This window comes from Chanodichthys erythropterus, chromosome 20, assembly GCF_024489055.1.
Source record: "Chanodichthys erythropterus isolate Z2021 chromosome 20, ASM2448905v1, whole genome shotgun sequence".
Lineage (NCBI taxonomy): Eukaryota > Metazoa > Chordata > Actinopteri > Cypriniformes > Xenocyprididae > Chanodichthys > Chanodichthys erythropterus.
The window spans coordinates 18,976,146-18,988,805 of NC_090240.1; the positions used below are offsets into that span (position 1 = coordinate 18,976,146).

Sequence of the window (12,660 nt, forward strand, 5' to 3'; positions counted from 1 at the left end):
AAACATTGTTTGTGCGGTTGGATGTGTTGCTGAGGTAATGAGGGTGATTTGTAAACAAGGAGGGGTGGAGCATGACCTCCTCTCCATGTTTACATTGGGCAGAAATCACAGGAACCAAACACTGGGATTGTTGAGCTACAGTAATGCATTCTGGGTAATGATGATACGCGTTGGGAAGCAGCCATCTCGGATATTCTCTTCTTTACAGATGAAAATGCTTTTGGTCTTGTTTTTACAGCTTTATCTCAAGGGCTTTCAGGTAAATAAATGAAGTAATGCACATAAAACCACTTCCAGTAATCAGGTCTTCCTTAGGCCACCATAACAGGAGAGCAGTTTCACATCTTTAGATCAAGTAGGTGAAGGTCGTCCACTAACATGAAGTTAAAATGATCAGATATATATTGTGCAGTGACTGTACTTTTGTGCAGTGTTGGGAGTTACGCATTACTCTAAGTAACTCGAGTTATGTAATCAGATTACTAGTAAAGTAATGCATTACTTTTAAATTTACAACAAAATATCTGAGTTACTTTTTCAAATAAGTAACACAAGTTACTTTGTTTTCACATTTATTGACTGACAGCTTAGGAGTAATGACGTCTTCACGCGCTATCGGTAATTTGATAATTCCCCTTTCTGAAGTCGTGATTATGAGCTCAGCGCATTCAAATTTTTCATGTGCAGCTTTTACCTAGGAAACTCATATTTTACAATAATTCCGAGAGCATGCACAGTTAAATCAACTCTGCTCAGAGTACACATGGTCCCGTCCCTCTCTAAATAGTGTTAAAATAACACTGAAGCAGAGTTAAAGTTAATGAGATAAATAAACAATTAATGAAGTGATGATTGTGCATTAGTGATGAACACCTGTTGTTAACAAGCAGAATCACTGAAGAAATAAGAAACACAAGAACTGTAACTGACTTCAGTCAGCCTTATTAATTGCTTCATTATCTCATTAACTTTAACTCTGCTTCAGTGTTATTTTAACACTATTTAGAGAGGGACCATATGTTCTCTAAGCAGAGTTGATTTAACTCTGGGGATTTTACTGTGTGCGAAGGCAGCATTCCTGCATAGACGTTGTGTGTAAAAATGATGGTTATTGTAGTTCTAGATCAACTGATTTTTTGTTTTTATTGGTGAAGTAAGTGTTAAACTTTCTTCCTCTGCATATTCTTCTGTATTCCAGAACGGCAGCACAGCTGAAAGGTTTGTTTGAGCTGCGCCCTCTACTTTACACACTTGAATTTGTATGTCCTTCAGTCTTATTATTTATTTTGGTGTGAAAGAGCCTTTACATTTGCCCACAAATAGAACTTTAATTGTAAAAAAAACAAGCCCAGCCCAGGTGAGAAAAAGTAACACAAAAGTAACGTAACACATTACTTTTCTTAAAAAGTAACTAAGTAATGCAATTAGTTACTTTTTAAAGGAGTAACGCAATATTGTAATTCATTACTTTTTAATAACTTTTTTATTTTTTTTTATTTTATTTATTTTTATTTTTTTTTCTAGGCCATGTTTTTCCTCAATCTGAATTGGATTTTTTTAGCAATTTTTCTAAGCAAATAATAAACCTCAGCATTACAACAACACATTTTTCTTTTTATTTATATTTCGGTTTAAATTTTTTTTAACTTTGATAACTTCCTACTACATTTTACTTTTTGATTTTGTGCAAATATATACAATATAAGTCAGCCAAAATCTGACGTTTCGATACCTTGTTGTAAATAAAGAAGCAATTTATAGAAAAACTTCCCAGCTTTGTGAACAATTGTGCCGTAAACTCATAGAGAGCGAGACTTCTCAGATCTCTGCATCTTTATCACATCTGGCAATGCAGAAAAGAGAACCATCTGAGCTGGACAAACTGAGATAAAAAAGAAAGAGACACAACCACAGTCAAAGAGAAAGACACACACCTGCTCTATGCACTAGTTTATTTTCTACAAGTGATTTAAAGTCAGTAGATTTATGCACACTAGAGTGTCTGGTGTTTCAGCACTAAGCCATAAAAAGAGAGCAGACATAGGGTCTCTCTCTCTCTGTGTGTGTGTGTGTGTGTGTGTGTGTGTGTGTGTGTGTGTGTGTGTGTGTGTGTGTGTGTATATGTGTGTGTGTGAGAGAACAGACTCTGTATCAGCCGTAAACACAGATCTGGGAACTTCCATGTGTTTACATCATCCATTCTTACCAGCTAAATCACACACGACCATCAACATACCGCTAACCTCTAAGTTCACAAGTCAGCCGATAAATGCTTGTTCACTTAATTGTAGTTCAGTCATTTGCATAGAAACCAGCTTCTTAATTTAATCCCAAAATATTTACATTTTTACAAAAAAAGTTTTTTAAATATAATAAAATAAATTTGCTCTAATTAAGTCACTATCGAAACATGTTTCTGCCATTGGTTGTCCAAACAAATGGTACCGCCCCAAACTCACTCCATTGGTTGAGCCAGTGTTGCTGTTGTTGGTCTGATTGGGATGTTCAAACAAACAGAGCAATGTTTTTATAGCACCACAGTGTTTACACTTTTCGTGATATAAGTCTATAAATTGCTTACTTATAGTTTTCTAGCCATATTAAACTTGGATAGAAGTGTTTTAACACTGAACAATGATGAAATATTTCATAGGCTGTTTTGTAAAACAGCCACTGAACATGCGCGTTTTTAATGACGCCTCACCTGCCACCACAAGCATTTGTCCTGCTTCTCTGTGCTTTTCTTCTAAATTCCCATTAACAGGAAGTTCAGGCTTGGTAGAGGAGCTGGCACAGGTGGGGATGGAGGGGAAGAGGTCAGCTGGTTTCCATGGAGATGAAGTGCTTGGGTGTGGTGCTGTGGATGTGTTTGGACTGAGCAAGAAAGGCAGAGAAGATGTGTTTATAAAGACTAGCCTCTCTCATCACAAACACCTCTCTCTTCTTCTCTCTGCCTCTCTATCTTTCTCTCATCCTCTCCTTGAGATAAATAAACTGATAAAAAGCGAGGGGGAAAGGCCATGACGTCAGTCTGGCCCCTAAAACTGTGAGTGATGTCACAGCTCTCCCTGACCTCTGCTGTCACTCAGGCTGGAGTGTTTTATGTGTTTCTCCTCTGAGTTCAACTGCTTAAAAAATAACAAAGCTGGACAGGTTTTGTAAATGTACTACATCTTGCGCTGTGTACTTGTGCCACGTATGCACTGCAAAGTTTTGCGCGTGACAACCGTATTAGTTAATGTTCTGCGTATGTGGATTTCCCCAAACTCGAGACAGTTTGCATAGCAAAGTTTTGGTTGTTTGTGTAAAATGTTTTTTTACCATACCTCACGTGACCTGTCACTGGCCAAAAGAGAGTGACATCTTTGGTTCTGTGGATACTAAACAAATTTACTCTACACTCTAAAAAATGCAGGGTTAAAAACAACCAAGTTGGGTTGAAAATGGACAAACTCAGCGATTGGGTTGTTTTAAGCCAGCGGTTGGGTTAAATGTTTGCCCAACATGCTGGGCGGTTTTATTCAACTCAACTATTGTTTAAAAATGACTAAATGGCTGGCTTAAAATGAAAACAAAATAGGTTGGAAATTAAAAAGCAGACAATTACTAGAGACAACAATAATAATCAAAAGGTGTATGTATTAATAAGTGTTTTAAGTGCTAAAACATCTCCTTAATAAATGTTTATTGTTTAAAGGTGCCCTAGAATTAAAAATTGAATTTATCTCGGCACAGTTAAATAACAAGAGTTCAGTACATGGAAATGACATACAGTGAGTCTCAAACTCCATTGTTTCCTCCTTCTTATATAAACCTCATTTGTTTAAAAGACCTCCGAAGAACAGGTGAATCTCAACATAACACAGACTGTTACATAACAGTCGGGATAATTAATATGTATGATCCCAATATTTGTATATGCCAGCCCATGTTCAAGGCGTTACACAAGGGCAGCCAGTATTAACGTCTGGATCTGTGCACAGCTGAATCATCAGACTAGGTAAGCCAGCAAGAACAACAGCGAAAAATGGCAGATGGAGCAATAATAACTGACATGATCCATGATATCATGATATTTTTAGTGATATTTGTGAATTGTCTTTCTAAATGTTTCGTTAGCATGTTGCTAATGTACTGTTAAATGTGGTTAAAGTTACCATCGTTTCTTACTGTATTCACGGAGACAAGACTCGTTATTTTCATTATTAAACACTTGCAGTCTGTATAATTCATAAACACAACTTCATTCTTTATAAATCTCTCCAACAGTGTGTAATGTTAGGACTATCAAATTAATTCAGAATCAAATGTAAACATCCAAATAAATACTGTACTTACGCGATTAGACATGCTGCATGATGAACACTTTGTAAAGCTCCATTTTGAGGGTTATATTAGCTGTGTGAACTTTGTTTATGCTGTTTAAGGCAAGCGCGAGCTCCGTGGGTGGGGAGCTTGAGCATTTAAAGGGGCCGCAGCCTAAATCGGCTCATATTTAATGATGCCCCAAAATAGACAGTTAAAAAAATGAATAAAAAAAAATTTATAGGGGTATTTTGAGCTGAAACTTCACAGACACATTCAGGGGACACCTTAGACTTATATTACATCTTTTAAAAAGACGTTCTACGGCACCTTTAATTATTTATGAAACTTATTAATAAATGTTAATTTATTACACATATTAATAAATGTTAATTTCCAGTATACTTTGGGTTCATTTTAATCCAGCAATACAGTCATTTTTAAACAGTAATTGAGTAAATTAAATCTACCCAGCAGGTTGGGTAAACATTTAACCCAACCGTTGGGTTAAAACAACCCAATTGTTGGGTTTGTCCATTTTCAACATGTTTTTAACCCAGCTTTTTTTTAGAGTGTAGATTTGACTGCCAGTATCTGGATTTTTCAGTAGTAAGTTTGCTTGTTCAGTGTAGTTGTCACTCTATTGGGCTTTTCACTGACTAAATTGGTAAATGTATTGTATCCTGGGTTATCTTGTTCCAGGTTAGTCAGTTGTAGAGATAAACCCATAATCGATTTGTCCAATGATATAGTATTAAATGTGTAGCTTAATAATTTGTTTGTAATTAATTAATTAGTAATTAATTAATGTAGTAATTAATATTTAGATCACAAAATAACTTTGCATAAATATAATGGCATAAATAACAATAAAACGTGTTATTATTAGCAACATATTCATAATGACCATATAGATATTATTGTGTCACAAAGTAATTTGTATCAGTCATAAAAGGGCAATATCTGTGAATCTCTAGTTAGTCGTTAATCACGAGTAATCAGGTTTTGATAATGTACGTTCACAATGTACATTTTTAAACAACCTGTTCTCTTTTTTTTGTTAAAAGAAATTAATTTTATTCAGCAAGGATGCATTAAATTGATAAAAAGTAACAGTAAAAAAGTGACTTTTGCTTCGTATTTTATTTAAAATAAATGCTGTTCTTTTCTACTCATCAGAGAATCCTTAAAATAAATGTATCACATAATGCTTCCATGAAAATATTAAGCAGCAAAACTTTTTAACAATGATAATAATTTATGTTTCTTGAGCAGCAAATCAGCATATTAGAATGATTTCTGAAGGATCATGTGACACTGAAGACTGGAGTAATGATTCTAAAAAATTCAGCTTTGCATCACAGGAATAAATTACATTTTAAAATATATTATAAAATGTACATATAAATAATATATATTATTTTAAATTGTAATAATATTTCTCAAAATGACTGTTTAACTGTATTTTAGATAAAATAAATGTAGCCTTGGTGAGCATGAGAGAAGTATATAAACTTTTTTAAATATTAAAATATTAAAAAATCTTACCGACCCCAAACTTTTGAACAGAAGTGTATGATGTTAATAACTTTAATACAGCAGATGTGGAAATGTGAAAATGTCTGTGACTGTACAAAGGCAGTTCATGATTGCTTGTTTTTTGCTAAAAAAACTCACTGTAACATTCTAGCACCTCCTTGTTTCACACTGTTAACCCTGTTTGAAACCCAGGGTTAAAAGTGGTGTTTACCCTGTGCTAACCCTGGTCTTTATCCTAATGTTCACCCCATGTTAACTGTAGTGTGAAAAATGTGTACAGATTGCGAATAAGCACTCTGAAGAAGAGTGATTACTGTATTTAGCAGCAGTGTGGACGTGCCCAGTATGCAACCTCTGTTTTTAGTCACTATTAAAGATAAATAGGTTAGATGGTTTGAATGTCATGACAAAATTAAAGTTGCTAGTTAGTGACCATCATCACGCATATGAAGCGTAAGTGTTCTCTGGCAGGGATTGTACAAGATGTTGTATTCTTTGTACTGGAAATACCAAAATATCTGTGGTCAGATTACCCTCAGAGAGTGACCGAGGAGGTAAGACAGTACAGATAAGAAGGTGAATGACTGTTTGACCTTAGACACATACGTCACTGTCTGCTGTGGTAAAGTGCTCATGAGTGTGTTGTGATTTTAGGGGGTTGTGTATTGGAGTTTTATCTTTTGTTTTGTTTTTGTTTTTTACATCCACACAATTTATAATTCAAATTATGTTGAATGCTGGTGATACTTGGTTAATTTCTGAAAGATTATTTTTGGTCTCTGTTCCAGTTTATGACCTTTATACTCTCTCTGTGTGTTTGTTTATGGGTTTTGTATTTGTGTGTGTGTGTGTGTGTGTGTGTGTGTGTGTGTGTGTGTGTGTGTGTGTGTGTGTGTGTGTGTGTGTGTGTGTGTGTGTGTGTGTGTGTTAATGTTGGTCTGCTGGAGTCAGCCAAAGGCTGAACTGTTTTAGGAAAAGAATTCTTAGAAAAGAATCCTTCATCATTGTCATGGCAGCCCTCATTAGAAACCATAACGATTCTGAGCATAACGAACGTAACGGTCAGATGACAATTCACCTCTTAGATCTGAGGATGTTATTAAAACTCAAAACCATAACCAATAAAAATCTGTCAAATATGTGACTGACCCCAGCAGAGATTAATCGTCACACTCATTCACATGAGAGTTATATTTCTCCTCTTGAGTTCCATATCCTGTTACAATGCGTGGGTGACTGGATGAGTTCAGCAACCCTCAGCACTCTCTCTTTCTCTTTCTCTGTGTATTTTAAAGCATTTGCTTAGGCATCACAACATTGTATTACATCACTTTATATTTGTGTGTATAATTTATTTATAAATACACAATTATAATTTTTTTATTATTTAAAATATTATTTAAAAACTATTAAGAGTATTTAGTTAATATATTGATATACTTTATAAATGCATTTCAATGCTAATAATTTTAAAATTTTAAATTTTGGAAAATAAGATGTACATTGTGTTATATATAATATAAATAATTATTAAATAAAATGTTTATACACACACACACAAACACACACACACACACACACACACACACACACACACACACACACACACACACACACACATATATATATATATATATAGTTTTAAAACTCCTTTAGCAGTGTCAAGATGTCAGTGTTCTCTCTCTTTTTTGTCTTTCTAGCGGCTGTACAGTTTGTTTTGTCTCTGCTGGAGCCAGAACCAGCAAAAAGGCCAACAGTAAAAGCAGCAATGGAGGATAAATGGTTAAATGAGGGTTATGCCAAGAGACCCCTCCATACTGTAACTAATAAAAACAGGTACCTGCAAAATGAAATCTAATGCTAAAGTTACCTAAACAAACAGAGATGCAGAAAAAAACACAGATATCTTAAAATATCCATTCAACATTTCCTTATGTGTATATACATGTTGCTTCTTTAGGCTGCGTCCTGAGGATCTAAATTCAGCTGTGCTAAACTACATGACTGAATCTCTAGGCTACGGTCTTTCTGATATCATCCACACTGTCATCAGTAACAAGCCGTCTGCCATCTTAGCTTGCTACCATCTACTGCTGAAAAAACTCAACAGGCATCAGAAAGTTGTGAAGACCATGAAGGTAAAAATGATATATGAAGACAAAACATTTCAAAGTTTGGGGTCAGTAAGATTTTTTTTTTAAGTGTTAGTTCACCCAAAAATAACATTTCTGTCTTTAATTACTCACCCTCATGTCGTTCCAAACCCGTAAGACTTTGGTTCATCTTTGGAACACAAATTAAGATATTTTTGATGAAATCCAAGAGTTTTTTTTTATTTTTTATCCCCAATAGAAAGCAACGTAATTACCGTCATTGAAGGTTCTGAAAGGTACTAAAGATATCATTAAAATAGTCCATGTGACTACAGTGGTTCGACCTTAAAGGTGCCCTAGAACGTCTTTTTAAAAGATGTAATATAAGTCTAAGGTGTCCCCTGAATGTGTCTGTGAAGTTTCAGCTCAAAATACCACATAGATTTTTTTTAATTCATTTTTTAACTGCCTATTTTGGGGCATCATTAACTATGCACCGATATATAGGTTGCGGCCCCTTTAATTCTCGTGCTCCCCTCCCCCGGAGCTCGCGCTTGCCTTGAATAGCATAAACACAGTTTACACAGCTAATATAACCCTCAAAATGGATCTTTACAAGATGTTCTTCATGCATGCTGCATGCATACATTGGATCATGTAAGTATAGTATTTATTTGGATGTATTACATTTGATTCTGAATGAGTTTGATAGTGCTCCGTGGCTAAAGCTAACATTACACACTGTTGGAGAGATTTATAAAGAATGAAGTTGTGTTTATTAATTATACAGACTGCAAGTGTTTAAAAATGAAAATAGTGACGCTCTTGTCTCCATGAATACAGTAATAAACTATAGTAACTTTAGCCACATTTAACAGTAACGTTACATTAGCAACATGCTAACGAAACATTTAGAAAGACAATTCACAAATATCACTAAAAATATCATGTTATCATGGATCATGTCAGTTATTATTGCTCCATCTGCCACTTTTCACTGTTGTTCTTGCTTGCTTACCTAGTCTGATGATTCAGCTGTGCACAGATCCAGACGTTAATACTGGCTGCCCTTGTCTAATGCCTTGAACATGGGCTGGCATATGCAAATATTGGGGTCATACATATTAATGATCCTGACTGTTACGTAACAGTCAGTGTTATGTTGAGATTCGCCTGTTCTTCTGAGGTCTTTTAATCAAATGAGATTTACATAAGAAGGAGGAAATAATGGAGTTTGAGACTCACTGTATGTCATTTCCATGTACTGAACTCTTGTTATTCAACTATGCCAAGGTAAATTCAATATTTAATTCTAGGGCATCTTTAAACATTTTATTTATTATTTTTTTATATTATATTATATATAAATCAATATCATAACTTTTAATAGTCTGAAATAATGTTTTACATTTCAACTTATGTGTGGCGACCAGGGCGGGCGAGAGCCGTGAGGGAACGGCGCGAGGCCGGTGACGCAAGTGATAACAAGCATCACCTGGGAGGCACACCGGCCTTGAGTCTCTCACGGAGGAGCTCCGGGAGCATAAAAGGAGGAGCGACGACCGTGGAGGACGAGAGAGGACCAGGCCTGGACTTTATTTTATGGTTTATTATGTTTGTGTCGCCGGCAGACGTCCGCGAGGGTCTGCCGGCATTACTTTCGTTTTGTTCTTTTTTTATTTTGAATTAAAGTTTTTGTTGAATGTTCGCCAGTTCCCGCCTCCTTCTTCCCACATCTACTAACCTCATTACATTATGTTTTAAATTTCTTTTAAATTTTAGATTTCAAAAAACTGCTTCAGGAAGATATGGAGCACAAATGAATCAGTATATCAAATCTGCTGTTCGGAGCGCCAAAGTCACGTGATTTCAGCCGTTGGCAGTTTTACACACGATCTGAATCATGATTCGATACACTGATTCATTTATGCTCCAATGCTTCATGAAGCAGTGTTTTGAAATCGGCCATCACTAAATAAAGTCGTTATTCATTTATTTTTTTTTGGTGCTCCAAAAATATTCTCGTTGCTTTATAATATTAATATTGAACCACTGTACTCACATGAACCGATTTAAATATGTTTTTAGTACCTTTATGGATCTTGAGGGAGGAAGTGTCATTGCTCCCTATGGAGGCCTCACGGAGCCATCGGATTTCAACAAAAATATCTTAATTTGTGTTCCGAAGATTAACGAAGGTCTTACGGGTGTCAAACGGCATGAGAGTAAGTAATGAATGACATAATTTTCATTTTTGGGTGAACTAACCTTTTCATGAAGCAGTGTTTTGAAATCGGCCATCACTATATTGTTGAATAAAGTCATCATTTAGTTTTTTTGGTGCACAAAAAATATTCTCGTCGCTTCATACCATTAAGGTTGAACCATTGTAGTCACATGAACTGTTTTAAATATGTCTTTAGTAGCTTTCTGGGCACTGAAAGTGTTAATTGTCTTGCTGTCAATGCAGGCCTCACTAAGCCATCGGATTTTATCAAAAATATCTTAATTTGTGTTCTGAAGATGAACGAAGGTCTTACAGGTGTAGAACGACATGAGGGCGAGTAATAAATGACAGAATTTTCAATTTTCGGTGAACTAACCCTTTAAGCAATGAACAAATACAAATGTTTGCATTACAGCATAAGTATATGAGCTGTTCTACAGTATCATGTTAAATGACTAAGTTTGAATAACTGTTTTGTTTTATCTTTGTGCTGGATTAATGCACCTGTGTAAATGCTATTAGGAGATGGGAAAACAGCACTCTCTTTTTACAGGCTTTGATACAATGCCATTTTCTCTCTCTTCTCTGTTACAAGAGAGCTTCCCTAGCAGAGGTTTTGTTTTAGGTGGCTAAAATAGGCTAAACAAATGATTCATGTTCTCTACTTCCCTTAGAAACTCTTTCTCAATGAGAACAAGATGTTTAGAAAGCAATGAATGGGAAAAGATGATTGTAAAAGTTGGAATTTCCAATTTAGTTTCAATCAAAGCCAGATCTGTAGTCATAATATCTTTTTCGCTTGCTTAAGCATTCATCCTGTCCACCATCTCCTCGTATTATTTACCTCCTCTCTCATGTTTAAGTTGCTTTTCTCCTTTTAAATGAGGAGAACTGCACTTTCATAGCCAATGTCTCTGATAACTGATCCATCATGCTGAATGTGTATGTCTGTAGAGTGTGGGTTAAAAGTTATCTGCGCAGCTGTGTATGAATGAGAGACTGCACACATATGCATTATCCCTCTCAGACACCTGTGTGTGTGTAGATGAGATAGATGAATGAAAGACTGTATAAGGAAAAAAGACACAAGGGAAGCACATATATACGTTTATTATCTTTAATCACGAGGAAAAGAGATAAGAACCATCAAACTGTCAGCAAAATGATAGATTGAAAGCTTTCTTACACAAATACACGTGCATGCAGACACACACACCACATCCACTCCAACTGTATAACACTCCTTATTTCCTTTCAAACACTTCTCTTTCGTGTCAAACAGGTCTTGGGCGCCAAACCCATCTATACAAATCTATGAGGCAGTTCAATTAGATTAAAATAGATAATATTTCATTATTTCAAGACAAACATGAGCAACAAAGAGGAACAAGGCAAAAGATGCAAAGGGATGGAAATAGACATGCTCTGAGAGATAGTTTGACCTTTGACCCAAGGAGGTTTCCTAAGAAGTGTAGCTCAAACACTCAACTTGTTTTCTTTCCGCCACAGACTCTCGGCCTGAACTCTGTCCACCATGTTGTCGGGAAGACTTGATGCATTTTGGAGACATCAAGCATTTTTGTGCTTGTTTGGAAAAACTCTGACCGGCTGCACTGTGAGTGAATGTGTGGATGAATCAGATAAACTAAGTTTGAAATCTGGCCATGATGCAGATTTACTGCACAAGTTATTCACTGACAGTTATCAAAATATTTGGCGGGAGTGCCTCGCGGATACTGAGGTTATGCTGAAGAGAAACTAGAGGGATGTTTAAGGGGAAAAATTCACGTTTTGGCAAGTTATTTGAATGTTTTTTTGGTGGATTCATTTCAAGGTGCATAGCTTATATTTGAAGCATGTTGTTGCTCTCCAATCTACTTTGAGCTTGAGTTCAATTCAATCAAGTTTAACATCGTGTCATTGGTTCTTGCATGTCTTTTTACAAATCAGCATTGAAGTCATTGACTTCAAACATGGTGCAAGTCGTGTGTAGACAAACATGTACTCATGTTTGAATCAAACACAAAAGCAAATAAAATTTTAGAGCTATAGCAGCAGATTTATTGTGAATAACGACAAAGACTACAGAATAACACAAGACGTGTCACTCGTATTGTTTTGAATGGGAGAAAGTGTAACGCGCAATATGGCAGAATAAGTCCCGCCTTCTAAATAAGAGCCAATCGCCGAGTGGTAAAGTCATCGCGTCACTTCAGCGGCCGTTAGAATCACCGGTTTCTATAGAAACAGTTAGACGCGCGCCTCCGAAGAGACGCGCATTTAGGTCTGCGCATGCGCATTAGCTTGATCCAGCCTGAAAAAAAGTTTTTTTTTGTCATGATTCGAGCGTTTAGAAACTAAATTTATGAGCCGGTTATTGTTAGATTTCATTAGTAATTTCAAATATGAAATTTAATCGTAAGGTTGGCGAACAGTTGTGGAGAATTTGATGTTTCCCCATTCAAAGAGATTGCATGATGCACAGGATGCCCGAGA

General features: G+C 35.8%; 1 protein-coding gene across 3 annotated transcripts in view; it reads left to right on the top strand.

Moving 5' to 3' along the window:
- The window catches only part of LOC137008873 (hormonally up-regulated neu tumor-associated kinase-like), a 44,069-nt gene that overhangs the window by 5,834 nt on the left and 25,575 nt on the right, over positions 1–12,660 (top strand). The window contains exons 3-5 of one of the 3 annotated variants that reach the window (XR_010892817.1): positions 1,199–1,218; positions 7,545–7,680; positions 7,805–9,517. Coding sequence is in view for 2 of the 3 variants with exons in the window: in XM_067370624.1 (XP_067226725.1) it covers positions 7,613–7,680; positions 7,805–7,982; positions 9,371–9,388 (264 nt within the window). In the remaining variant the exon portion in view is untranslated. Of the gene's footprint in view, positions 1–1,198; positions 1,219–7,544; positions 7,681–7,804; positions 9,518–12,660 lie in introns of those variants that run through there. The other 2 variants (XM_067370624.1, XM_067370625.1) reach the window with 2 other exon arrangements.